Source organism: Eschrichtius robustus, chromosome 2 (assembly GCF_028021215.1).
Source record: "Eschrichtius robustus isolate mEscRob2 chromosome 2, mEscRob2.pri, whole genome shotgun sequence".
In the NCBI taxonomy this organism is placed as follows: Eukaryota; Metazoa; Chordata; class Mammalia; order Artiodactyla; family Eschrichtiidae; genus Eschrichtius; species Eschrichtius robustus.
The window spans coordinates 170,468,909-170,494,726 of record NC_090825.1 but is presented as its reverse complement, the minus strand read 5'-3'; the positions used below and the strand labels follow the sequence as shown (position 1 = coordinate 170,494,726).

Genomic DNA, 25,818 nt, shown 5'->3' with positions numbered 1-25,818 from the left:
CTCCAGCAATGGATGAGAGTCCTGTTTCCCTTCAGCTTCACCAACGGAATATTATCAAACTTTGGATTTTTGCCAAAAGAACAAGTGAAAAATGGTATCTCAGAGTAGAGAAAATTTGCATTTGCCTAACCACAAGCAAGACGGAACATGTTTCCATATTTCCATGTGTTTAAGAGCTATTTATAGTTTTCTTTTTCCTCTCTGGTCACCTTCCTTGTCCATTATTCTTTTAGGTTGCTGATCTTTTCCTTCCTGATTTCTAGGAGTTGGTTTTTTTTTTAATTTTTGTTTCTTTTTTTAAAAAATTAATTAATTATTTTTGGCTGCGTTGGGTCTTGGTTGCTACGAGCCGACTTTCTCTAGCTGCCACAAGCAGGGTATACTCTTTATTGCAGTACGTGGGCTTCTCACTGAGGTGTCTTCTCTTTGTCGCAGAGCACGGTCTCTAGGCGCACAGGCTTCAGTAGTTGTGGCACGCGGGCTCAGTAGTTGTGGTGCACAGGCTTAGTTGCTCCGTGGTATGTGGGATCTTCCCAGACCAGGGCTCGAACCCGTGTCCCCTGCATTGGCAGGCGGATTCTTAACCACTGCACCACCAGGGAAGTCCCTTGTTTTGTTTTGTTTTGTTTTGTTGGCCGCTCCAGCAGCTTGCAGGATCTCAGTTCCCTGACCAGGGACTGAACCCGGTCCACGGCAGTGAAAGCCCGGAATCCTAACCACTAGGCCACCGGAACTCCCCTAGCAGTTCTTATACGTTAAGGAAGCTTACCATATGGTTATGAAATGTGTAGTAAATATTTTTTCCCAATTTGTCATTTCTCTAAACTCTTAAGATTACTGACCACTAACATTTATTGAGGATTTGCTACATGTCTGGCTTTGTCCTAGGTACTTTAAACACACCATCTCTTTTCAACCTTATTGACACCATTTTTCATCTCTAAATACTACAACACACATTTTCCTACATAATATGATGCCATTTTCACACCTAACAAAATATACAATCATTCTTCAGTATCATCTTACACCAAAGCGAATGTTAACATTTCCCTGAGTCTCTGAAATATCTGTTTAGGGTTGGTTTAGAGCAGTGCTGGCCAATAGCACTTTCTCTGATGATGAGAATGTGTTTCCCCATAAAGTAGTCACTAGCTACATGCGGCTGTTGAGTGCTTAAAATGTTTCCTGTGAGACTGAGGAACTGAATTCTTCATTGTATTTTATTTTAGTTTCTTTAAGTTTTAATAGCCACATGGAAAATTACAGGCCAATATCCCTGATGAAGCTAGATGCAAAAACTCTCAACAAAATATTAGCAAATCAGGGACTTCCCTGGTGGTCCAGTGGTTAAGACTCTGAGCTTCCACTGTAGCGGCTAGGGTCCGACCCCTGGTCAGGGAACCAAGATCCTGCATGCCCTGCGGCTCAGCCAAAAAAAAAAAAAATTAGCAAATCAAATTCAACAATACATTAAAGGGATCATACACCATGATCAAGTGGGATTTATTCTAGGGATGCAAGGAGGTTCAACACCTGTAAATTAATCAGTGTGATAAACCACATTAACAAAATGAAGGATAAAAATCATGTGATCATCTCAATAGATGCAGAAAAAATATCTGACAAAATTCAATATCCTTTCCTGATAAAAACTCTCAGCAAACTGCTATTCAGAGGAAATGTACTTAATGTAACAAAGGCCATATATGACAAGCCCACAGCTAACATCATACTCACCACTGTAAGTTTTTCCTCTAAGATTAGGAACAAGACAAGGGTGCCCACTCTCACTACTTCTATTCAACATAGCACTGGAAGTCCTAGCCAGAGCAATAAGGCAAGAAAAAGAAATAAAAGGCAACCCCTCCCGTAAAAATAGCCACACAGGACTAGCAATTACCATATAAGACAGTGCAGATGTAGAATATGACTTCCTCACCCAAATACATCTCACCTGTACTCACTTTCTCCATTATTCCCCTCCCACTTGGCCCTCAGCCTTTTGCAATGTGATATCTGCCCCCCAGCAAATTGCCACTGAACCCAGGTCTCACCCCAGCCCCGCTTCTCCCCAGATTCTATCATATCTTCATTGGTTCATGCAAGCCCTCACCAATTTAATTTCTGTCCCCTCCATCCCAGATCCCCAATTCCTTGCCCTTCCCAAACCTTTGCCAGCATCTCTAAGGCATTTGCTATGTGTTCTTAAGCTGGTAGATATTCTTAAATAATAGGATGTATCATTTTATATGTTTATACTTTTACTTTATATGTTTATACAAGTATGTTGTAATTTGCAAAATGACATTGTATACTAGATCTCCATCTGTATCCTTTTCAGTGATACATTGTGGGATTTTTTTGTTTATTTTGCTGTCTTTTTTTTTTTCTTTTTTTAACCAGATTGAAAGCATTTATTAACTTCTTTCTTTCAGCCTCCTCCCAACAAAAAGTTGTCTTTCCACTGGGGGTGGGATTTGGGGGGACGGGGAATAGGTTGACACAGGTTCATGTAGATATGCATGCACCCCAAGCATTTTCTCTAAAAGCCCAAGTATTTAGGGCATTGTCTCTCAGATCTTTGTTATTTTTAAATCTCAGTCCATTCCTTTCTTTTACAAATCTTCTTTTCAGTGCCTCCAGAAATAGGTTTCCATGCATGAAGATTGTCTTCACGCATCAAATTCATGGATATATCTGCACAGTGTTTATATATCAAACATAAATAAATATATAGATATATTTCTTTTACCCTACTGTGTACATAGTTTGAAAAGTTAGAAGAACCACCCTGAGCTTCCCTGGTGGCGCAGTGGTTAAGAATCCACCTGCCAATGCAGGGGACATGGGTTCAAGCCCTGGTCCGGGAAGATCCCACATGCTGTGGAGCAACTAAGCCCGTGCGCCACAGCTACTAAGCCTGCGCTCTAGAGCCCGCGAGCCACAACTACTGAGCCCATGTGCCACAACTACTGAAGCCCGCGCGCCTAGAGCCCATGCTCCGCAACAAGAGAAGCCACCGCAATGAGAAGCCCGCTCACCGCAGTGAAGAGTAGCCCCTGCTCACCACAACTAGAGAAAGCCTGCGCATAGCAACGAAGACCCAACGCAGCCAAAAATAAATTAACTAAAAATTAAAAAAAAAAAAAGAAGAAGAAGAACCAGCCTGCTAATCATTCACTACACCTCGTGTTTAATAAGCAGAAATGCACAGGCTTTTAAGATGAATTTCCAGCATAACAGAAGGACATCTTGTTTGCATTTCAATGCACCAAGTGCCAGATTCTTATTTCATTACTCGCTGGCACATTAATGGATGGCTCTTAATTTCTTTTTTTCTCTCTTTTAGCAAAACTCCATGAAGACCTCTCACTCTTGCCACTTGGGTCAGGAGCGAGGTTGCCTTATTTTAAAACGCTATAGTGTCTGAGTTTCACCGCACCAGCATCACATTTTTTAAGAGCCACTTTGTTGCTTTCACTGGTAGATTAGTACTCTATATTATTCAGCATTCTTATTTCATCTTTCTAGTCCCCGAGGGATGGACACCTACATTGCTTCCAACTTCCTGCTTCAATGAGCATTCTTATCTGGTGCAAAACTCAGTGAATATAAAAACTTGGAACAGAATTACCAAAGTTGTAGTTCTCTCAATTTAACAGGGATCCAAAAACTGGCTTAAACAAGAGAGAATGTTTGTCTCTGCTGGCAGACAGCCTGGGGACCCTGGGTCCTTCTGTCAGTTGCTCCACCATCCTCCAGGGCAGTATCTCCAAGGACGTTTGGCTGTGTCTGGGGACATCCTTGGTTGTCACACCTGGCGAAGGGAGCGGGGTGGGAAGGTTGTGTGCTACTGGCATGTAGTGAGTGGTGGCCAGGTATGCCGCTCAATACTCTACAGTGCACAGAATATCCCCCTGCGACAAAGAACAATTTGGCCTCAAATGTCAATGATGTCGCCTGCCCTACAATAGTCCCCACTCATTTTTTTGTTTGTTTTTGGCCAAACTGCGAGGCATGCAGGACCTTAGTTCCCCGACCAGGGATGGAACCCATGCCCCCTGCAGTGGGAGCGTGGAGTCTTAACCACTGGACCACCAAGGAAGTCCCCCACTCCTTTTTGTCATGACTGACGCATTGAAGACACTGGGACAGTTGTCCTGTAGCACACTCAACCCTCGGGGTTTGTCAGTTGCTTCCTGATGTCATTTAACCTGTTCCTCTACGCTTCCCGTTTCCTGCAAACTGGACGTTAGGTCAAGAGACCTGATCAGAGTCAAGTTTAACATTTTGGCAAGATGTGTCCCAGGGGAAGCTGTGAACTTCCATTGGTATCACATCAGGAGGCCCCGGAGGCCCAAGGGTCCCTCTACTGTGATGCTCAGTTTCATTGCAGCTAACAGTGGTGACAGTCTGGCCTCTGTGATGAAGTCTGCATCCCTACACCTAGTGAACCCTGGGCGTACCTTGTTCCCCATCATCTTCTCACCTGATGTTTGATAACACCCATCGATGAATACTGCCCAAATCATTTATTTCATTGGCTTCTGCAAAATGGTGATTGTTCTAATTCTCTCATTCCTTCCAGTTTTTTTGGCCATGCCACACAGCTTGCGGGATCTTAGTTTCCCGACCGGGGATGGGGCCAGGGATCAAACCCAGGCCCCCTGCAGTGGAAGCGCGCAGTCCTAACCACTGGATCGCCAGGGAATTCTCTCCTTCCACATTTTTTAGCTGGCATTCTTAGACTGTTTGGTGACCATGAAAAGTTACTAATGGGAAGGCAAGACCGTGCTTAATTCCTTACTTTTAATTACCAACATTTTCGGAAAGGAGTTGGTTGAGAGCTTCTTCCAATGGGTTAATAAGTGTGTGTGTGTTTTAACTTTCAAATCGAGGTATAACATACATAAAGTGCACAGATCTTAAATGGAGAGCTCAGGGAATTTTTACAGCTATATACCCGTGCAACCACCACCAGATAAAAATATAGAGCATTTCTAATCCCACACTGCCTTCCCTGCCATTAAGTTTTATAATGAGTAATTTTAATTGAAGAAATGATTTCCAGGCTTGGTTGTACCCATCTTGGGGGTTCAAGGACTTCAGGAAGGTGGGGAAATGGGTGAGAAGTAAAAATAGGGCTTCTTGGCACTCCCCCACCCAACATGGCTGGCTCTGGCACCCAAACCTGTCTCACAGAAGTAGCCGCAAGGGTCGAGCAACTTGCTTTGCCAGTCAGGATTTATCCCGGTCACCTCCTGCCTGGAAGTCTCATTAATTCTTGGGGCTCAGCTAGCATTTCCAAGCAGATGGGGACTGCCCCTTCTAGTCTTCCATCGAGGGTCACACCCAGGGGCAGCAAAGCACACTGGAAAGTTCCAGAAAAGGAGACAGGCTGTCTGGGTTCTGCTGCCTTCAGTTACACGATCCTAGAGGAGGTACTTTCCCTTCTGAGCCTTTATTTGCTCACCTGTCAAGTGGGGGGAATATTCCGCTTTGCTGGGTTCTTGGGAGGATTTCTGCAGAATCATCAGACTACCTTTACATTTCTGACCTCACCTCTTGGCACTTTCCTCTTTGCTAATTCCACCCCTGCCAGATGTTTGTTCCAGTCTCCAGGCCTTTGCTTCTGCAGTTCCCTCCACCTCGCTTTTGTGGGGCTTGCTTGCTTTCTACAACTCAGGCGCAGTTCGAATGACCCCCTCCTCAGGTTACATGGGCTACAGCGGTCTCTCTTATCACGCACACTCTAATGTTGATTTTTTTTTTTTCTTTAAAGAGTCTTTGTTGTTGTTGTTTTTTAAATTGAAGTATAGTTGATTTACAATGTTGTGTTAGTTTCAGGTGTAGAGCAAAGTTATTCAGATATATATATATATATACACTTTCTCAGCTCCTTTTCCCTTATAGGTTATTACAAAATATTGAGTATAGTTCCCTGTGCTATATTATCAGTCCTTTCTGATTATTTTCTATATAGTAGCGCCTCACAGCTCTTACGAACCTATCTTGAGTATTAATTTCACGGCTTATCGTGTCTCCTCCTGTAGTAGAATGCAGAGTCTAGGGACTTGTCTGCTTTTTTCACTTTTACAGCCAGGGCCTTGCACGAGGAAACTGTAATGTTCGTTGAACTAGGAAACATAAGCCCAGAGAGGTGGAGCCACTTTCTCATTTGTCACACAGCAAAATCTGAATTAGAACTTCAGGCTCTGAGCCTTTGCTTTCTTTTCCCTCCCTCTTTGGTGGGGATTAGGGCACAAAATTTAAGGGGTGTCAAAAAAATTAGTCATCGAGATATTTTTAAAAGTCAAAATTGGGAATTCCCTGGCGGTCCAGTGGTTAGGACTCTGCGCTTTCACTGCGGAGGGCCGGGGTTCAATCCCTGGTCTGGGAACTAAGATCCTGGCCAGCTGTGCCGCCGCCAGGAAAAAAAAAAAAAAAGTAGAAAGAAGCAAGCTGTGTGTCGCCGCCAGGAAAAAAAAAAAAAGTAAAAATTAATGTCAACAAAAAGCAAAAGACAAGATTCGACCTTGCACTCGCATGACTCACCCCGCCCTAATCCCAGTCCTGGCAGATCCCGTCTTTATTTAAAATTTTGCTATTCTGTTCACCATGGATTTATTTTTTTCCCATTAATTTTGATATTTAAAAAATATTGCAATATTTCATTAGAATGTTATTCATCTTGATGATTGAGTTTTCCCACCCAAGACGCTCACCCTAGTACAAGCCCCGCTTCTGTCTCTTCTCCCCTAGAGAAACTGAGACACGGAGGACTCGGGGTGGGAGTGGGGTAAGGATGGGGGAGCTGTGTGGAGCCGGTTGAGCAACCCGAGCTGCCCCGGGAGGGGCTGGACGCTGACCTTTGTTTATCGCCCGCGGTAGAAGCAGCTAATTAAGTCTCCCCCGCCTGCGGGAGACCTTTCCCAGGTCGGCCCGCGCCTCCTGCGGGGCCGAGATGGCCGCGGTAGCCCCGGCAGCGGTGACCTTTCCGGGTCCAATGGGGCGGGGAGGCGGGAGAGCGGGATGGGTTTAGGCGGAAATGGTGGCGGGGGTGCCGCGGCCCTGGGATCGAACCCCGCCTCGGCCCCCCACGTTCATCCTACCACCATAGGGTAATAGGGGGAGGGAAAGAACGCCCGGTGACGTCATCGAACCCCGAGCCCGGCTTCCGCCGCCGACGTCACAGACAAGCAGCGCAGCGTCACCGCATTCCTCCCGTGACGTCAGCGCGCGAGGCCAAGAACTGGCCCATAGGGGAAGGGAGAAGTCTGAAGGAAGAGATCTTTCCTTTCTCGCACTTTATATTTGGTAAGGCGTTTAAAGTACGCAGAAACTGACTACCACTCCCATCTGGCCTTGCGTGCTGCGCATGAGCACAGCTTCCAGCGAGAGAGCGCGGCAAACCTTTGGGCTAGATTGACGTCCCTTTAGTCGAACCAAAAAGCAAGTTTTACGGCCGCAAACCAGTCCGACCTCACAGGCCCCACCCCTTTATTCTTAGCCCGCAGCTTCCTTGAGGGAGTGACGGGCTCCTCTGCCTTTGAGGGCTTAGTTTCCTTTGATTGACATCCACACCGATGAATCAGAGCGCCGGGAAGTCGAGAGGATGTTGAAATACGTGCCTTGGAGCCAATAGCTTAGCGGCAGGGCCTGGCGCCGTCCAATCACTTTTCCCAGTGCCGCCAATCACCCTGGACCCCGCCCCCGGCGCGTGACGTAAGTAGGGTGGGTAGCAACAGTTGCCCCGGTGAGGGAAACGGAGGCGCCATAGCCACGGTAGTCGTGGCGACCAAGCAACCCGGCAACGCGAGTCAACAACAACAACCGACCGGCCGACCCCCACCCCCACCCCCCCGGCCCGGCCTGGGGACCCCGGCACGTTCTGTCCCCCTCCCAACATCGCCTCCGAGACCTGTGGAAAGCCCTTCCGCGGACAGAAGTAGGGAGAAGCCGAGGTAACCCGTGCGGCCCCAGGGTGGCGGTCCGGGCCGGGGAGGACAGCGATGCCCGGGCGGCGGGTGTCGCTGTAATCATAATCTTGGGGGAAGGGGCGAGCGGTCAAAATGGCGGCGGCGACTGTCGGGGCCGTGGGGGAGGGGGCTGGGGCCCGGCTGGGGCTACACCACCCGCCCCCGGGCCCCGCAGCCCGGCCCCCGCGAGGGGCGGGCGCTCGCAGGCAGACGGCGAGTGGAGGTAGGCCGGCCAGCCGGGGCGGGGGGCTTTTATATGTCGGGAGGCACAAGGGGGCGGGACTGGGAGGGCTGGGCCAATGGGAACGAGGGAGGGGCGAGGCGGGACCGAAGTGGGTGGGCGGGGCCAGATCATAAGGTGTGGGCGGGACCGGCCGGTGTCCCGGGAACCGGGTGGGGCAGCTGCCGCCTAGGCATTCCTGCTCCCCTAAGCGATGGAGGTCACCTGTGCCTTGTCACTTTAGAACCTGCCAGGACTCTGTCTACCACATGTGTGGCCTCAGTTTTCTATCCTGTAAAGTGGGGAGAATCACTGCCATCGCCTCTTTTTTGCATTTCAGGGACTCCTAATTCCTTTCAGGAATTTCTCTAGGGCTCATTCTTGAACTTTTTACTCCTATCTACTTTTTCTGAATTTTTTTATAGATTAACTGTTAGTCTTGATTTCAACATTGCTGTTCGCTCCTACATCTGCCTTCTCTCTGAGAAGAGGTGAAGGTAGACAATTTCATGAAGCTGTGGGTAGGGGTATGGCTTTAGTCTGGACGATTTGGTTCGCAGAAAGTGAAGCCCATGGCAGAGAGGAGTGATCTTGGGTGACTGAGTTAGAAGAACAGAAACTTGATTGCTTCTATGTGGGCAGCTCTAAGATCTAAGATCTCATCTTGTCCCTGGGCAGGGGGCTTGTTCCTGGAGATGGGACCATTCCTAGCTGTTCTGCCCATTCTGGTCTTCCTTTGGGGAAGGAAGTAAATGATGGAGTAAAGGGCGCCTGAGGAAGTTTGACGCTGAGCAGTATGACGCTGCTTCTCTTGGCTAGACACATGTTTTTGTGTCAGTCAAGTTGGTGTCAACTGGGTCACATGTCACTGAGGAGGTACCAGCTTCCAGAGCCACGTGGGCAGGGAGCCGGGACACCGAGGTCGGAGGGAAGGGGAAGTGTTCCACGTTTGTTAGAGGAGAATCTGAGTGACTGCTTTGCCGGGAGACAAGATCTGCCAGCTTGGGGAAGATTTTTTTTTTTTTTTTTTTTTTTTTTTAAATAGCAGCTGGGCCAAGTCCACTGTGCTTATTCTCTGTCTTGCTTTGGAGCTTGGCATCAGCAGAGCCGAGTGCATGCTGCAGCCGTTTTCTTTTAAAATCAGTTAGTAAACTTCAGGGAGAAGGAACGTTTCAGGTTCTCCCAAAGCCTTCCCTCAAGAATTTGAGATAAGGCTTGGGGGTGTCACTTCTCCAGGGACTTTTCCCAGGTCAGGAAATAACCTGATCTGGGAAATATTTCTAAAATCTAGAAATAACCAAGTTGCCAGGTCATCGGCACCTATTAGAAAGGCGAGCTCTGAGCAGAAAGTGATCTAGTCTTGTTAACTGCCCCTCCCCCTTCTTATATCTTATGCATTTGAAAGGCCCAAGCCCAGAGGGGCTATTAGACTCCTGAAGGGAACACTGGCTTTGGTCACTTGTCCTTGAAACAAACAACTACTTTCTAGCTGTATGCTCCTGGGCAAGTAACTTAACTTCTCTGGACCTTAGTTTCCTCCCATCTAAACTAGGGACAGTGATCTTTGGTAATGATTTTAATCTCATATTACTATGCTGTGGATCCCATCAAAGAATACATGTTGAGCATCAAATACATAGTAATTGCTCAAACTATGTTGGCTGCTACTGTTATTATGATGGTTGTTGCTTCCTGCTCAGCCTTTGGAATTATACCATTCGCATTTATTTTTATCATTTTGAATCGGGTGACAGCCTAGTGGCTTTAAAGCTTGACTCACTTGCTGTGTGGGCCGATGACTGGGATCCCGGGAAGCTGAGTGCTAGGACTCTAGTTTCTAGTGGGAAAGTGTCACTCTCCTAAGGCCCTTCTCCAGCTTTAGGAGGGTAGCCAGAAAGAAAATTTTTCCCTGGGCCCAGGCTCAGACCCAACCCTCCGGGAGGCAGCTGGATGAGCTGGAGCTGTGGGTGTCATGGGAAAGGTGGGGACCTGGGAAGGGTGTCTCTGGAGCTAAGGGTCTCTCCCTCCCCTTCCTGCCACACGCCCCAGCATTTTGGGGCTGAAGACAGGGGATAGGCTAGGCAGGATCCACCCCCTCCCCATCACCACCTACTAGGGACACGGCTTCCAGATAGCACCCACACAGCGCATAGTCTTCCTGGCCTAAGGGGCCTGTTCTGGACCAGGAGGCATCACCTGCCCCTGTAGCACAAGCTTGCTGCTGGCAGGAGGCAGTAACTTTTTCACAAGGTCTTACCAGTTGCTAGATTTGAACCGGCGTTTTTTTTTTTTTTTTTTTTTTTGAACCGGCTTTTGACAGTCACTAGCAGTGTGTTCCCAGCATTGTGGACACTCATTTGACAGTAAAAGTTGAGCCCCAGGTGTGTGCTTGTCAGTGTTTTAGTAGCTGGGGATAGAGTCATGGGCAAGGCAGGTCACATCTCCACCCCTGGGGAAAGCTTACCTTTCTGGTCGTGGAGGGAAGAGGAAAATAAACAGGATACAGGGCCAGGAAAAAAATAAAACAGGAGTATGTACTCCAGAGGGCTTGGAAGGGGGTTACCTGAGACCTGAGAAGGTGGCATATGAAGTAGGACATGAGTGATAAGGAGCCAGCAGGTGGAGGCGAGGAGAGCATGCCAGTAGATGGAAGAGCTGGTGCAAAGGTCCTGAGGCAGGAGGAGGCCTGGAGCATTTGGGAAGCCACATTGTGGCTAGAACATTCAGAGTGAGAAAGGGGACTGGAAAGGGCCAGATCCCACAGGGCCCTATGGGTCACGGGGAGGGCTCTGGATTTTATTCTCTGTGATGGGGAGCCTTGGAGCCTTCTCAATAGAGAAGTGACACGATAGGGTTTGTGTTTTCAAAGGATCTTATAGACTATACAGGCAAGAGTAAAGCCAGGAGCCAGTGATGAGAGGGTCCAGGCAAGAGATGATGGTAGCCCAGACTAGCATGGTATTGATAAAGATGGAGGGAAATGCCCAGCCTTAGGATCTATTTTGGAGGAATTATTGACAAGTCTTAAAAACTAACTGGCTAGGGAATTCCCTGGCAGTCTAGTGGTGAGGACTCCGTGCTTTCACTGCTGGGGCCCGGGTTTAACCCCTGGTTGGGGAACTAAGATCCTACAAGCTACGTGGTGCAGCCAAAAAAAACACAAAAAAACCCCAAAAAACTGGATATAGAGGATGAAGGAAACACACATTATTATATGTAATTTCCCCATTCCCCCAAAGTGAGGGAAGTGAGGTTTTCTTTCCATTTCCTTGGGAGGGCCTTGTCCAAGATGTAAACCATTCAGTTAAGTATCTGGCATCTAGAACAGTTGGCAAACTACAGCCTTCACCTGTTTTATATGGCCTGTGAGCTAAGACTGATTTTTACATTTTTAAGAATGATATTTTGTGACATGATTAATATATCATGATATGTGAAAATTATGAAAATTCAAATCTAAGTGTCTAGAAATAAACTTTTATTGGCACCCAGCCACACTTGCTTGTTTACATATTGTCCATGGCTACTTTAATACTCCAGTGGCAAAGTTGAGTCATTGCAATAGGCTGTCTGCCTTCAAAGCCAAAAATGTTGACTTCACAGAAATTTGCCAGCCCCTGACCTAAAGAATTGATTCAAACATTCTCCAGAAACAGGTGTTGGCTTTGAAGATAGGTGCAGCCATTGGTGCTTTTTTTTGGCAGTTTCATTGCTAAGGAACAGATTTGCTGAGTCATGCTCAGATAGCCGGGGAATGCCTCATCCTGTATAAATATTTGTGACTTATTCCTCTCTAGGGAACACCCTACAGAACTCTGCTTAACCTAGTCTTCCACAAATGGCAAAAAAAAGAGGGTTCCCTGGTGAAATAATTATGGGAAATATGTCATTCTGTATCATTGTTCCTGGAGACTAACAATGACAGTGCTGAGAAGGTCTCCAATAGAGAAGTTGGTTTAACTGTTTTATCCATCTCCCCTTCCCCTTTTTGAGCTCAGCCTTTCAGTTGTCTCATCACCACCTCCCCCTGCCCCTGAGGGGAAGGGAGGAGGCCTGCAGGGTTGGCACCTCGAGGAGGAGAAAGCACCAGCAAGTGTGGAGCTTTTTTTTTTTTTTTTTAAATTTATTTATTTATTTATTTATTTATGGCTGTGTTGGGTCTTCGTTTCCGTGCGAGGGCTTTCTCTAGTTGCGGCAAGCGGGGGCCACTCTTCATCGCGGTGCGCGGGCCTCTCACTATCGCGGCCTCTCTTGTTGCGGAGCACAGGCTCCAGACGCGCAGGCTCAGCAATTGTGGCTCACGGGCCTAGTTGCTCCGCGGCATGTGGGATCTTCCCAGACCAGGGCTCGAACCCGTGTCCCCTGCATTGGCAGGCAGATTCTCAACCACTGTGCCACCAGGGAAGCCCAAGTGTGGAGCTTTTAAAGCCCTTTTGTGGTGGGAGGGGCCCCTAGGGGCCAGCTCTCCTAGGGCTGGGAAAGTCCAGGCCAGGGTTTCTCAGTGCCCCCAGTACCACCTGCCTCTGAATCATCCAGGGGACTAGCTCAAACAGTAGACTCCAGGGTCATCCCAGACTCTGGCAGTGGGGCCTAGGAGCCTGCCTTTAACTAACTCCCCAGGTGAGGCTGATGAACACCAGAGTCAGAGTCCCCCTTGGCACCTCTTTGCAAGAGCTTGAGGATTGTGTCTCTCTCCCCCTTCCAGCCCCAACTGGCATGGATGTTTGTTGAATGAATAATAATAATAGCAACTTCCACTTCTCAGTGCTTATTGGGTGCTGAGCTGATCACATTGGATCTTTACAACAGCCTTATGAATCAGGTGTTCTCATCATCCCCAGGTGACAGATGGGAAAACTGAGACCCAGAGGAAAGTCAGTTACATGTTTATGAATTAAGAGACAGGCCAGGGTTCACGTGGAGGTGGGTCTGACACTGGGCAGACAGGTGCTGATCAGCTGCAGTGACTTGAGCACCTGATCTGGGCCAGAGTTTGGACCCAGTAGTATGAGGAGACCTGAGGAGGTGGGCCTCTCTAATGCTGGCAGAAAAGAGTTTGGGAAGGGCAGGGGCTGGGGGAAGATGTCTTCTCTGTGTGCATGGCAGGCAGTAGCCTCTTCCCTCTCCCGGTGGGCAAGCTCCCCCTGCTGCCGGAGTCCCTGGCAGGCCACCCTTCCGTCCTGCCCAGTGGGAAAGCCCAGAACAACTCCCCTGGACCTGAACCAGGGCCCATTTCCCCTTGGCAAGAGAGACCATGTGCCTCACCCAGCTCCTGGGAGAGGGACCACAACCTTTTAGCAACCACAAAAGCTGCCTCTGCCTGGTCAGGTGGGCCCCATTCTGAGGTCAGCGGCGGCTGCTGGGCCTGCCCTGTGGCCAGGACCTGTTCCCAGCCCAGCTGCCCCTGGCCCTAGAAGGCCACTTTCCTTGAGGAGCTCACATCTGGTGTCACCACCCATAACTGCCCTCACTTCTGTGGCAGCAAGCAGCTCAGGAGGCTTTTTGGACTCAGACAGCTTCCCTGTGTCTGGCACCCCACTGGGAATGATACTCAGCCAAGAATCCAAGCCCAGATGGCAGGCAAGTAGGGAACTGGCACAGGTTGGCTGGGAGATAGCTTTTCCCATGACTTTCCTTTCTGGCAATTAGCCACCTAGTCAAGTGCTTAGAATGCCCAGGGTTCAGACTCAGTCCTGCCACTTCCCTGCTGTGTGGCCTGGGGCAATCTCAGCCTCTCTGAGCCTCAGCTCCTCCTCTGGCAGAAGGAACCCAAATTCAGATGTGATTGTTGCAAAGTTTTAAATTAAGTAATGTAGGGGGACTTCCCTGGTGGTGCAGTGGTTAAGAATCTGCCTGCCAGTGCAGGGGACACAGGTTCGAGCCCTGGTCCGGGAAGATCCCACATGCCGCGGAGCAACTAAGCCCATGCGCCACAACTACTGAGCCTGCGCTCTAGAGCCTGCGAGCCACAGCTACTGAGCCCGCGTGCCGCAACTACTGAAGTCAGCGCGCCTAGAGCCCCTGCTCCACCGCAATGAGAAGCCCGGGCACCGCTCGCCACAACTAGAGAAAGCCTGTGTGCAGCAATGAAGACCCAGTGCAGCCAAAAATAAATTAATTAATTAATTAAAAAAAAAAGAAAACCACAAGCTTTAAAAAAAAAAAAAAAAAGTCATGTAGGGACTTCCCTGGCGTGGCAGTCCAGTGGTTAAGACTCCACGCTTTCACTACAGGGGGCGCGGGTTCAACCCTGGTCAGGGTACTAAGATCCCACGTGCCACGTGGCGTGGCCAAGAAAAAAAAAATTAAAATTAAGTAATGTAAAGAAAGCACTCAGCACAGTGCCCAGGCTGCAGGAGCCCTCAGGAGAACTGTACTATTTGTTTTTGGGTGAGAGCCGGAGCTCTTCCAGCACAGGGGTCCCCCAGGCGCTGGGGCCTAGGAAGGAAGAAGGCAGGAATCCTGGGCAGGGATGAGTGGAAGAGGGCAGACCAGCTCCGGTCCATACTCAGTTGCCCTGCAGTGATGGATTCGTTATATCTTGCCACCAGCCTCGGGATTTAATTAAGTTACTGATGAACCCAAATATGTCTCTAGGGAGCCAGGAGCTGTCCCTGGTTTCCTCTGCCTGTAGATTAATTCTTGTTTTTCCTTCTTTTTTTTTTCCTCCTCTTCTCCCCTGCCCCACCTTTCTTCCCAAGCAAGCAAAAAAAAAAAAAAAAAAAAAAAGAAAAGCCTTATTTATTATCATTTTCCCCACTGTTGGCATGGCAACACAGGCGTACGTTACTGAGCTACAGGCAGCCCCTCAACCATCCCAGCCGCCACAGGCCCCTCCACAGGCCCAGCCCCAGCCACCGCCACCACCACCCTCAGCAGCACCCCAGCCCCCCCAGCCCCCCGCCACCACCGCCACCCCCCAGCCCCAGTATGTCACCGAGCTGCAGAGTCCGCAGCCTCAGGCACAGCCACCGGGCGGCCAGAAGCAGTACGTGACAGAGCTCCCGGCCACCCCCACGCCCTCGCAGCCGGCCGGCACACCCGCCCCATCCCCAGCATCCCAGCAGTACATCGTGGTCACCGTCTCCGGTAAGTGGACACGTGCTCAGAGCCAGGGCGCTCAGTGAACAACCCCAAAGGGAGTTTTGGGGAGCCTAGCATCCTGGATGTGGGGGCACCCTGGCGCCCTCCCATTGTCACTTATTACGCCTGTTACCAGGAGGGCAGCTTTTAAACTCTCTGGGGTTCCCCGGTGGGATCTGGGGGGCGCCTCTGGGGAAGGAGTAGTCAGACCAAGCAGCGAGGCCTCTGTGCCCCCAAACTCCTCCCCACCGGGGCAGCTCTTAGAGCTGTTTCTGTCTCTATCCTCAAGTAAGGTGTCACTTGAAGAAAGGGTTGGGCAGTGGAGTTAATTTGCAAACGCCTGCTGGAGATGGAGGGTGAGCGCTCAGCCATCATCCGTAAAGGGATCGTAGCAGCTTCGAGCGCTCAGGGGCTGCGTGTGAGGTGCTCCCTGTGGCAGTTCAGGGAGGTCCGCTGGGCGGCCTGGAGGGACCACTTCCCCTCCCCTCCCATTTCATTTTTTGGCAAGCCTCAGGCCAAGCGGGGCTCTTGGCTGGGCGAGTTCGTGAGCATGTCATGTGGCCAAGGGCTCCTGTTTGTCACTGTGGCCGCCCCTTGAGGCTGTGGAGCAAATGACCAGGAAGCGTGGGTCATGGCACCCATGGTTCCTGCCTAGAGCATCTTCCCCGTGCCCGCTTATTCTAGAATGGGGATGGGCTGAGCAGAGGGAAGTGGGAGCACAGGGTCACGACAGGCAGTCTCTCCCCTAAGGGAGAATGGGGAGCTCCGAACAGGGCTCGGCGTCATTAGTGGTTTCTGACGTGCTCTGTGTAGCGGGGAGGATGCAGCGAAACCTCATGTCGAGGCTGGCCCTGGTCCTCCCAGAGTGGACAAGGAAGTGGTGGGGATCCTAAGGGCATCCTGGGAGGCTGCGGAAGGAGCAGGTCAAGACTGCGTTTAGGACCATAGGACAATAAAGAGTCAAAATTTGTGGCAGTTGACATGGCCCCATAGGACCAGGACAGAAGCAGCTGGGCCCCGACAGCATCCTGGAGGCTCCTGGCTGTGTCGGGGTCCCCAGGGAGGGCCAGCGGGTGGGGCACGCAGGGGCTCAGGACAGTGACTCTTTAACACACAGACTGGTGTGGAGGGATGGCATGTGAGAGTCAGCTGAGTGCAGAGCGAGGCCAGGCCAAGGACGTGGCCAGGGTCACCGGGCCACAGATCCCCACGGGGTTCTCGGCGCTGCACAGGGATCCTGATACATTTCCTAGCCAGCATAGCCCTCACTGTCCAAGAAACCCACTCCCCCATCTCTCACCTCTGTCACCTCCCTCTCACTCTGTGCTCTTGACCCCTGACCCTGCTACTGACCTCACTGGGGACAAGGCATCATCACATGACAAGAAGGACCCCTTCTCCCACCCAGCCAGCCTCCCAGCACCCGGGCTCCATCTGCACCCACCAGCTCTGCTTTCTGGCTTCTGGAAGGGTGAATCAGCCCCCTGCCTGTTCCAGGCTGCCCCCTCCAAGACTTGCTTCTGCCATCCCGGCCTCTTCACTTGGTCCCTGTCTTGCTGATCTTTTCCACTTGCTTGAAAAGATGCAACAGCTCCCATTTTAACCTGGCCCCCCAGGCCCTTCACCCCCTTCAGCTGCTGCCCGATTCTCTTCCCTTTAGGTTAGAATTCCTCAAAGGATTCATCCTCCCTTCCTCAGTCTCTTCTCCCTCACCTCAGCCACCTGCACCTTCCCTGCCCATAGTCCCAGGCAGGGTCACCCATGGCCCCTGTCTGGTCGATCCACTGGTCACTCTCTGTTCTTCTCTTCCTTGGCCTCTGGGCAGCGCCTGACACACTGGTCCCCCCTCCTTCCAGAGATGCCCTCCTGCCCTGGTCTCTGCCCACCTCCTTCCTTCCTCCTCATCTCCCTGACTTCGTCAGCAATGACCTCATCAGGCCTGAGGCCTCCTCTCTGCTCCAGTGATTCTCCCTTCGTGGTGGCCTTGTCCAGCGTCTCAGCTTCCGATGCCACCTCTTATGCTGGCAGTGCCACATTGAGGTCTGCATCCTGGGCCTCAGCCCTGAGCCCTAGCTACCTGTGAGCCAGCAAAGGGACCTCTCAAACCAGCATGGCCAAATAGAAGTCTGGATTTTTTTCCTTCTTCAAATCTGGCCTCCACTGAGACTTCCTTGTCCTAGTAAATATCACCCCCAGGTCTGGGTCAGCCTTGATTCCTGTCTTACCCATCCTTTTTTTTTTTTTTTTTTTTTTTCTGGCCACACCGTGCGGCATGTGGGATCTTAGTTCCCTGACCGGGGATCGAACCCTTGCCCCTGCAGTGGGAGCGCAGGGTCTTAACCACTGGACCGCCAAGGAAGTCCCCTGTCTTACCCACCCTTGAGCAAGCAAGATCTCTTGGCTCCACCTCCTAAATGCAGCCAGAACCCACCCCTCTCCCACCTCCACGGCCCCTACCCTGGTCCAGCCTCTGCTCATACCCTTCACAGTCCTCCCCCCACAGCAACCAGAGGGAGCCTCTTGCCAGCTGTTGATTAGGTTCCATCATGTCCCAGCTCAACCCAGACTATTCCAAGGCAGGTGGCCCTGGGGGCACTCTCTGAGAAACCTTGGCCTGGCCGTTCTTGGCCCTAGGAGACCTGGCCCCCTGTGGCTCACAGGAAGGGGCTTAAAAAGCTCCACACTCCCCATGCCCCTGCTGACAAGTGTCCAACCTCCTGACTCTGGCCTTCAAGGCCTGCTGGCCACCCAGCCCTACCTGGTACTAACCTGCCCCCTAGCATACCTGCTTCAGCCCCACTGGTCTTCCTGTGGCTCCTCAAACCTTCCAGGCTTAGTTCGCCTCTGGGCCTTTGCACTCACCTTGCCCTCTGCCGGGAGCGCTCCCATCCCAGACCTTCTGGTGGTTCATCCCTCGTGAATGCTGGCCTGACCCAGCTCAGCCCTCATACCCCATCAGCCCCTGGGCAGCCAAGAGCAGGTAGGAGGGCTTGCCTGTCACCACTCGAGGACTTTTCGTAGCCTACAGGGCATCTTATTGGCCCTGAACCTCCTGAGTGCTGGCTTTTGCTGCTTCAGGTGTCCAGGGTCCCCAGAACAAGGGTCTGGAATGGATGCACATCTCCAGACCCCAGAACACCCCAAGTCCCAGCCTACCTCCTCTCTTCCCCTTGTCTTCTCCAGCTCCTCCCAGCACTCCCCCAGGGAGTCCCTGGTGCTTACAGGTCAAAGCCTTTGTTTCCCTCCTCCCCTGGTCCCCCCATCTTGCTGTGGGGCACTCAGTGTGGACGGGTTGCAGTGTTGGCGTGAATGGCTGTTGGCGTGAATCTTAGCCTCCCTTCTTTGGTCAGGCAGTGGCTTAATTGTCTTTCACAGTGGTCCCGGGGAAATTTCATTTCCCTTCTGCTCCCAGTTCTGCCAGGAGCAAGCCTGTCCCCGGAAGGCTTACTGGGCAACGCTTCCTTGATTTGTTCTAAGAGGAGGTTGGGTTGCGCCCTGTCACTGAACTTGTGCTGCTCCGTTCACCCCGCCCCCATCCCCTTGCCGTGATTTCCTAGGGTTCCTCCATAACCCTCTCCCAGTTTTAGTGTCCCTTTTATCTAAGGGTGGCCTTTGGGCCACGTGAGCCAGTCCTAGGGGTGGAGGTGGGGGTGTAACTGACACCAGCAAAGGCTGCAGCAAGGTGCCTGGGGTTCCTCCAGAGCCAGACGCAATCTGAGCTGAGCAGGGACCCAGGGAGTGGCAGGGAGGAGGCAGGGAGGGGCCCTGGACGCAGACCTGGAGCCTAGGCTGGAAGCCAGCCAGGAGCAGCACAACTAACCCGATCCTTGCAAGCTCTGCCCTAAGGTGACTTTGGAGGTGATGGGAAGGAAGCTCCAATGTCCCGGCTTAGGAACAGTCCTCTAGATCCATAAATCCCTGGCCTCAGAGGCAACCGGACTCTCACGCGAAACCCGGGTAGAAGGAGGGCATTGTGGGTCCCGCCAGCTGTCCCTAGGAAAGTGAAAGTGAGCCTGTAGAAGGGGATAGGGCTGGGCTGAAGGAGGGACCATGTCCAGCCTCCCCTCCCTGCTTCTGACTTGGAGTCCTTGGGAGTCCAGCAAGACTTGTGTCCAGGAGAGGGACATGGAGGGTGTTTGTCAGTGTCCCCAAGCATAGATGGGGAAACCGAGGTCAGGGCAGACAAGGGACTCAGGACGCTGGGGGCAGCAGGAGTCCACAGGCCCCCCCAAAGAACCTTTGACTGAAATCATCGGCAGGATGGGAGCAAAGGATCAGGAGGGAGAGGGCCATGACTGCCCCATCTGTTGTCCGTGGTGAACTGGGACCCAGCTTGGAGTCGAGCCTCTCAGGTTTCCCTCTGTCTTCCCCCAAGTAGCTCGTGACATTTGAGGCATGAGTAGGTCTCAGCGAGGAAGTGCAAGGCCCAGGGAGGAAGAGACACTCATCAGATTGAGGGACAGGAAATCAGCTGCCGCTTCCTGACTGGAGACTTGAGACAGCGGGGCCCTCTCTGGTCTGGTGCACACGTCCAGAATGGAGTTTGCAGACAGATGCAGATGCTCGCAGATTCATTGGCCCTCTACGCACACGTACACACACACACACACACACACACACACACACACAGAGCCAGGGCTAGACACAATGGTAGGGAGCCTGCCCTGGCTACAGGCAGACAGGGGCTCACACACAGGAAGCCCCTTGTCCAAAGAGTAGACTCTGGAACCTCACCTGCCCGGCATGCCCTCCTGGCCTGGCAAAGATGGGGATTCCGGCCTCGAGGGCTACCCCAGAGGCAGAAGATGGCCAACACTGCTTCCCAGGGCTTCCCTGTCCCAGGCAGATGCTTGATCTCAGCAAGTCCCCAGGCCTCCAACTGCTCAGGGTCCCGCTTAAGGATCAGCCTTGGCACTTTCATCAAAGCACCGGGGCCTAGGAGGTGGCTGGGGCCAGCCCCCCATTCGCTGCCCACCCTGAGCCAGGCTAAACCTGCCACGGGCCTCCTCTGTCAGGCACTATCCCTTGGGCTGTGCCTGGCTTCCTGTGCCTCATGGACACCCAGGTGTGCCGGGCCCCTCACGTGACTTGGGGCTTTCTCAGGTTCCTCCCACTGGGCCAGCTCAGTGAGGGCCTCCTCTTTTACCATTCAGGGAAGCCTAAGTACAATAGATGCAAGGGACAATTCCAGCAAAACATAGGAATCGGTGCCCCCTGGAACTGGTTGCAGAGGCAGCTGGCCAAGCAGGCCTGCGGTTCCACTGTCCGCCCCACATCTGGCTACCACTCCCCCACACCCAACATATATACATTCATGTGCTCTGCCCCAGACTTGGCCCCTGAGGTCCCTGCTTCTACCTGGGGTGACCTTTCTGTCCCGGCCAGGCCCTTCTCCATGTCTCCCCACAGCAGCTGAGGCCCAGCTCCCCGCTTTGGAAGCTGAGCCCCAAAGGGATGCTCTGGACCTTGTGGTGTCCCCATAGGCCCCCGGCTCACTGTCCTCCGGTACCCGCATGCCTGAGTCTGCACACCACTGCCTTTGGGCCCTCAGCCTGGGCCTGACCCTTGACTCTGGGTTCCACACATGGTGTGACATTCATGTGGGCACAGACACGAGCCTGTGTTCTGGTCTGCCAGTTCCTGGCTGGGCGACCTCGGACAACTTACTTCCTCTCTTCCGGTCTCTGTTGCCCTCTCTAAAAACAGAGGTAATAAAAGTTCTTTCCATTTCCAGCTGCCCAGGAAGACCCTACTGCAGTGCCTGGGGCACTGGAAGTGCCATAGTTACTCTTATTATTCCTTGCCCACTGCCCTCCAATCCCACCAGAGGGCTCCCAGGGGATGGGACTGGGACCTTGGCTCCTTCTGGCAGCACACTGGAGGAAGGGCAGGCACATGTGTGCCCCCAGCCCTACCCCACAACTGAAACTGCTGGGAGCAACCAGGCGACACAGAGGGGGTGGGGTGGATTGTGTCCCAGCTGGGGTGAGGGTCTCCCAACCAGTGCCTCTCAGGGACACTCGTGCTCCACGCCCCTCCCTCCCCCCCAGCTCCCCTGTTAGTCACTTAGCGAGATGTGCATGAAACTCGACCCGTGCCTTCCTGATAACATCTCTGGGTACCAGCCTCCCTCCTGACCCCACAGAGTGGCCCCAGCCCCGCGAAGGCCCCACTCAGGCTCTGCCCGCTGGGAGGGAAGTGTGTTTATCCCAAGAGGACAGCCAGGAACTCTGCATCCACTGGGGGGATTAGCTCCCCAAGGTTGCAGGTATAAAGCCGCCCGCACAGCCTGCTGTTCCCCAAGAGGTGGGCGAGGAGTGCTGGGCAGGCTCCCCGGGATGGACGGGGCGGTGGGGCAGGTGGGCACCATGTTCTATGATTGCCTCTTCTTGGCTGCCTGTCAGCGTGAGTACCCGCCTGCCCAGCTCCAAGCCCTCTGCCCCCCCTCCCACCCCGGTGAGGACCGGGAAGCAGGGACAGTGGAGAGGGAGGGGGCGTTTGGCCTGCAGGCCCGTGAGACCTTCTGAGCGACTTCTCTGACCAGCTTCCATCCCTGGGAAGCCAGGGGTCATTTCAAGGAAGGTGGCCCCGACGCCTTGCAAGGCTGTGGGACCTGAAGGGGGGGGGGGCGGGCGGGGTCAGTCCCGGTCCACAGTCCTGCCTGTTGGGCAGAGGGGTCCCTCCCTCCGAGCTTCCGCTGCCTCATGGCTTCTCAGTCACCGCTTCTGGTCTGACTTCGGGACAGTGAGGGTAGGGGAGAGGAGGGGGGCTGCTTCTGGGTGTTAGGGATTATAGGCCCTTGGGGCCCCCAGCCCACCCCAGTGGGCAGTGTTGGGGCTGACCAGGGGCCAGGCAGGAGTCTTGGAGAGCCTAGCCCCACCCAGAGCTGGCCTCAGGCGGCATCGTCGCATCCCAGCGGGCTCAGGCTCAGGGTGGGGGCAGTGGCAGCAGGCAGAGCTGACCTGGTGACCTTTCCCGACAGAAGGTGCCATGCGGGCCAGCGAGACTGTGTCAGAGGCCAGCCCGGGCTCCACGGCCAGCCAGACCGGAGTCCCCACTCAGGTGGTGCAGCAGGTGCAGGGCACCCAGCAGGTAGGACACACACCCCTCCCCCAGGGGTGTGTAGAGAGGGCAGCTGAGGGGGGCAGCGAGGCTGTGGCCGTGGGTACCTTGCTTCCCCCCTGGTCCTGCTGCCCGAACCATCTGCTCACCTGTTCTTATCAAGACGTTCACTGCTGCCGCCCCAACAAATCCCCCCCCTGCGCGCCCCGGGCCGGGCCTCCCCGGGGAAGCCAGCGCGGCTCAGGTCCTTCCTCCTTCCCCCACAGCGGCTGCTGGTCCAGACGAGCGTGCAGGCCAAGCCGGGCCACGTGTCACCCCTCCAGCTCACCAACATCCCGGTGCCCCAACAGGTAAGCGCCCCGCATCCAGCCCCCGCCCTCAGAGCCTCCCCAGGGTGCGGAACCCACCCCGTGGCCTGCTCTTATCTACCCTCACCAGCACCGAGGCTGTGGGGCCTATCCAGGGGCTGCCTTACCTGCTGCCTCCAGCCGGGGAGGCCGTGTCAGTCAGGGCCCACCGGGGAAGGAAGAGCTGCAGGAGTCACCTTAACAGAGAGACCTGAGGATTGACAGTAAGGCACGCGGCTGGTGGGTCCAGCCCCAGTGTCCCAAAGCAGAGACGCCAAAGCCGATTAAGAGCCAAGAACCCATAGCCAGCACAGGGGCGTGAGTGCATGGCGGTCTGTCGCCTGGAAGGCTACACACCGGGTGCCGGCGTCCAGTGTGGACCGGGACAAAGTCCTGTCAGGTTTCAAGGGTGAGAGCACATTTCATGTGCCCTGTGGAGCCAGGCTCCCTGGACGCAAACTCCAGCTCTGCTGCACGTGGGCTCCAGGATCTCGGGCAAGTCCTTTCGCTGTCCTAAACCTGTGTGAAGTGGGGGAGCGACTGCAGCATCAGGACTGTCAGGGCGAGTCTGTGAGCTAGCAGGCATGCAGCCCTAGAATGGTGCCTGGCACGGCACAGGTGCTCCTTAAAAACACACAGGCCGTTGTCAGGAGCTGTGGTCCTTCTCCCCTCTGGCTCCAGGCTCTCCCCACACAGCGTCTGGTGGTGCAGAGCACAGTCCCGGGCGGCAAGAGCGGCCAGGTCTCCCTGACGGTGCATGGCACGCAGCAGGTGCACTCACCTCCTGAGGTAGGTGGCGGCCCCTTTGGCCACCCTCCCCACCCCTCTCCCCGGAGGAGTCAGGACTCACTCCTCCCAAGTCCTCTTTGACCCTGGGTGGGGTGGCTCGGCCGCCAGATCCTAGCCCTGCTGGCTCTGAGCTGAGCCCGGCTCCGGGAGGAGGAGGCAGCTTCTCCCCTGAGTCGAGATGGGCCTTGAAGCTCCAGCGCAGGGCACTGCATCCCAGGAGGCAAAGTGGGCCCCTCTTCCCTTGACAGGGTGGGTAGAGGTTCCTCCTCTGACCACAGGGTGGAATCCAGGGACCCCTGAACACCAGTGAGGGTGTGGAGGCAGGCGAGCAGCCGTGGGTGGCCGGGAGCATGGGTGTCAGCAATCGGAGCTCAAGGTCAGATCCCTGGCTCAGCCATTCAGTCCTGGGGACTCTGGAAAGGCCCTCAGAGCCTACTGAGCCCAGAGTTAGAAATGTGTAACACAGTTAATGATACCCCCTGTGACACAGCATGGCCCAGAGCTATCGGGCTCTGCAGCCAGCCCGCCTGGGTGCCACCACTCACAACTATGTGGCCCTGCATATGTCCCTTCCCATCTGTGCGTCAGCAACTCATCTGGAAAGCAGGGGTGCCCTCACCTATCCTTTCTCACTTCAGGGCTGCAGCCCATCTGATGATGGAGGCAGCAGGTGGCCCATGAGCTGAGGCTAGAGTCCCAGCCCTCTTCGCTGGGGAAGATGGGTCTGAACTCTGAGCCTTGCATCTGGGATGACTGGGGCTGTGGTGGGGACCAGGCATTTGGATGCAAAGGATGGTTACCAGCTTAGGTGGTGGGATACGTCCCCTCTGGCTGCTGCCCTCCCCTAATAGCTCTCTGGACAGCCCTTTCGAGCAGGGTTTTGTCAGGCCCCGGCTGCTCCACACACACACCGTGTCTCCTTCCATTGCAGCGGTCGCCAGTGCAGGCCAATAGCTCCTCCAGCAAGACGGCTGGGGCCCCCACGGGCACGGTGCCTCAGCAGCTGCAAGTCCACGGCGTCCAGCAGAGTGTCCCCGTCACCCAAGAGGTGCCAGGCAAAGGCGGGCAGTGGCAGGGGCGAGGGTGCTGGCCAGGCGGCCTCTGCATCCTCCTTCAGTTGTCAGTGGGAGTTGCAGCGGGGAAGGCCTGTGAGAGACAAGCAGATGGGGGTCCAGCCCCAGCCTGCCACCTAGGCCTTTGGCAAACACCTCTGCTTCTCTCCAGACTCTGCGTTCTCACCTAAATAACGGTTTCTCCCCGAGGGCCTGGGAGCAGGGTGGTTGGGGCCGCCGTGAGGATGAAGCGTGTCCTCGTGGAAAGCACCTAACGCTGAACAGGCACTGGAAACAGCTTCGAGAAACAGCCTTGGCCTCTCTGGGCCCATTTGCCTGGAGGAAACCCCAAGGCCAAGTCCTGGCTCGCCCCTAAGGGGCTCAGGGAGAGGCCTCAGCCTCCAAAACCATGCCCAGTCTTCTGGAGGAGGCCTCACTCTGAGCTGCCAGCCACGGCGGCCAGAGCAGGTTAAGAGGCAAGGGCTGTCTGCCATCTGGTCGTTACCGCTCAGGTTGGGAGGTTCCCAATCCCTCGGAGAACCAGATGAAAGCCATAGACCCTTTCCCTGGAGGAAAGCAGAAACCCCACCCTGAAGGATTCATAGATACTCTCCTGCCTGGCACCACAGCCCCTCTGAACCTCTAGGCCTGGGTTCAAGTCCCGGCCCCATCACTCAGCAGCTTCCCGCCTCCCAGCCTCTGTCCCTCACTCTGTGCCCTGAGGGTGATGCCGGCATCCCCTCCATAGCATGGAAGTAAGGACAGCCAGTATCATGGACGTGTGGGCTAACCCATGTAGGGAGTGGGGGCAGAGAGCAGGGAACCCCTCAGTCAGTCCCAAGTTCAGCTCAGTGCTACTTCCCATCAGCCTCACCTTGTTGAGCCTGGGTTCCACACCTGTAACATGGCGCCCAGAGGCAACCTGGTAATGAACCTGGAAGGCACTTGGTGCAGGGCCAGCAGTGAAAAGCTGGAGAAAGGTGGCGTCTTTCCTTACGGGGCTGCTGTGAGGCTTACATGAGTTCACGTGGGCAGGGGGTGGTGCTTAGGGGCAGGTGGGCAGCCATCATCGCCATCGTTACCATAGTCTGACTTGCCTTTCCTTCCCCAGAGGTCCGTGGTCCAGGCCACTCCACAAGTGCCCAAAGCTGGCCCCGTGCAGCAGCTCACAGTGCAAGGGCTCCAGCCGGTCCACGTGGCTCAAGAGGTGTGTGTCTCCCCCACCTACCTCTGGGCAAACTGGGGCCGGGCCTGGGCTGAGCTGGGGAGGGGTGCAGGCCCCT

The 25,818-nt window shown here is 53.8% G+C and overlaps 1 protein-coding gene across 5 annotated transcripts in view; it reads left to right on the top strand.

Annotated features, from left to right (window-relative positions):
* Positions 1-7,764: 7,764 nt before the first annotated feature.
* RFX1 (regulatory factor X1) overlaps positions 7,765-25,818 on the top strand; it is a 31,998-nt gene continuing 13,944 nt past the window's right edge. For 2 of the 5 annotated variants that reach the window (XM_068536892.1, XM_068536889.1), the window contains exons 1-7: positions 7,765-7,967; positions 14,904-15,291; positions 22,268-22,377; positions 22,614-22,697; positions 23,376-23,483; positions 24,415-24,531; positions 25,647-25,742. In XM_068536892.1, the coding sequence (XP_068392993.1) occupies positions 14,970-15,291; positions 22,268-22,377; positions 22,614-22,697; positions 23,376-23,483; positions 24,415-24,531; positions 25,647-25,742 (837 nt within the window). In that variant the 5' untranslated portion in view covers positions 7,765-7,967; positions 14,904-14,969. The remainder of the gene's footprint in view (positions 7,968-14,903; positions 15,292-22,267; positions 22,378-22,613; positions 22,698-23,375; positions 23,484-24,414; positions 24,532-25,646; positions 25,743-25,818) is intronic. The other 3 variants (XM_068536890.1, XM_068536891.1, XM_068536893.1) reach the window with 3 other exon arrangements.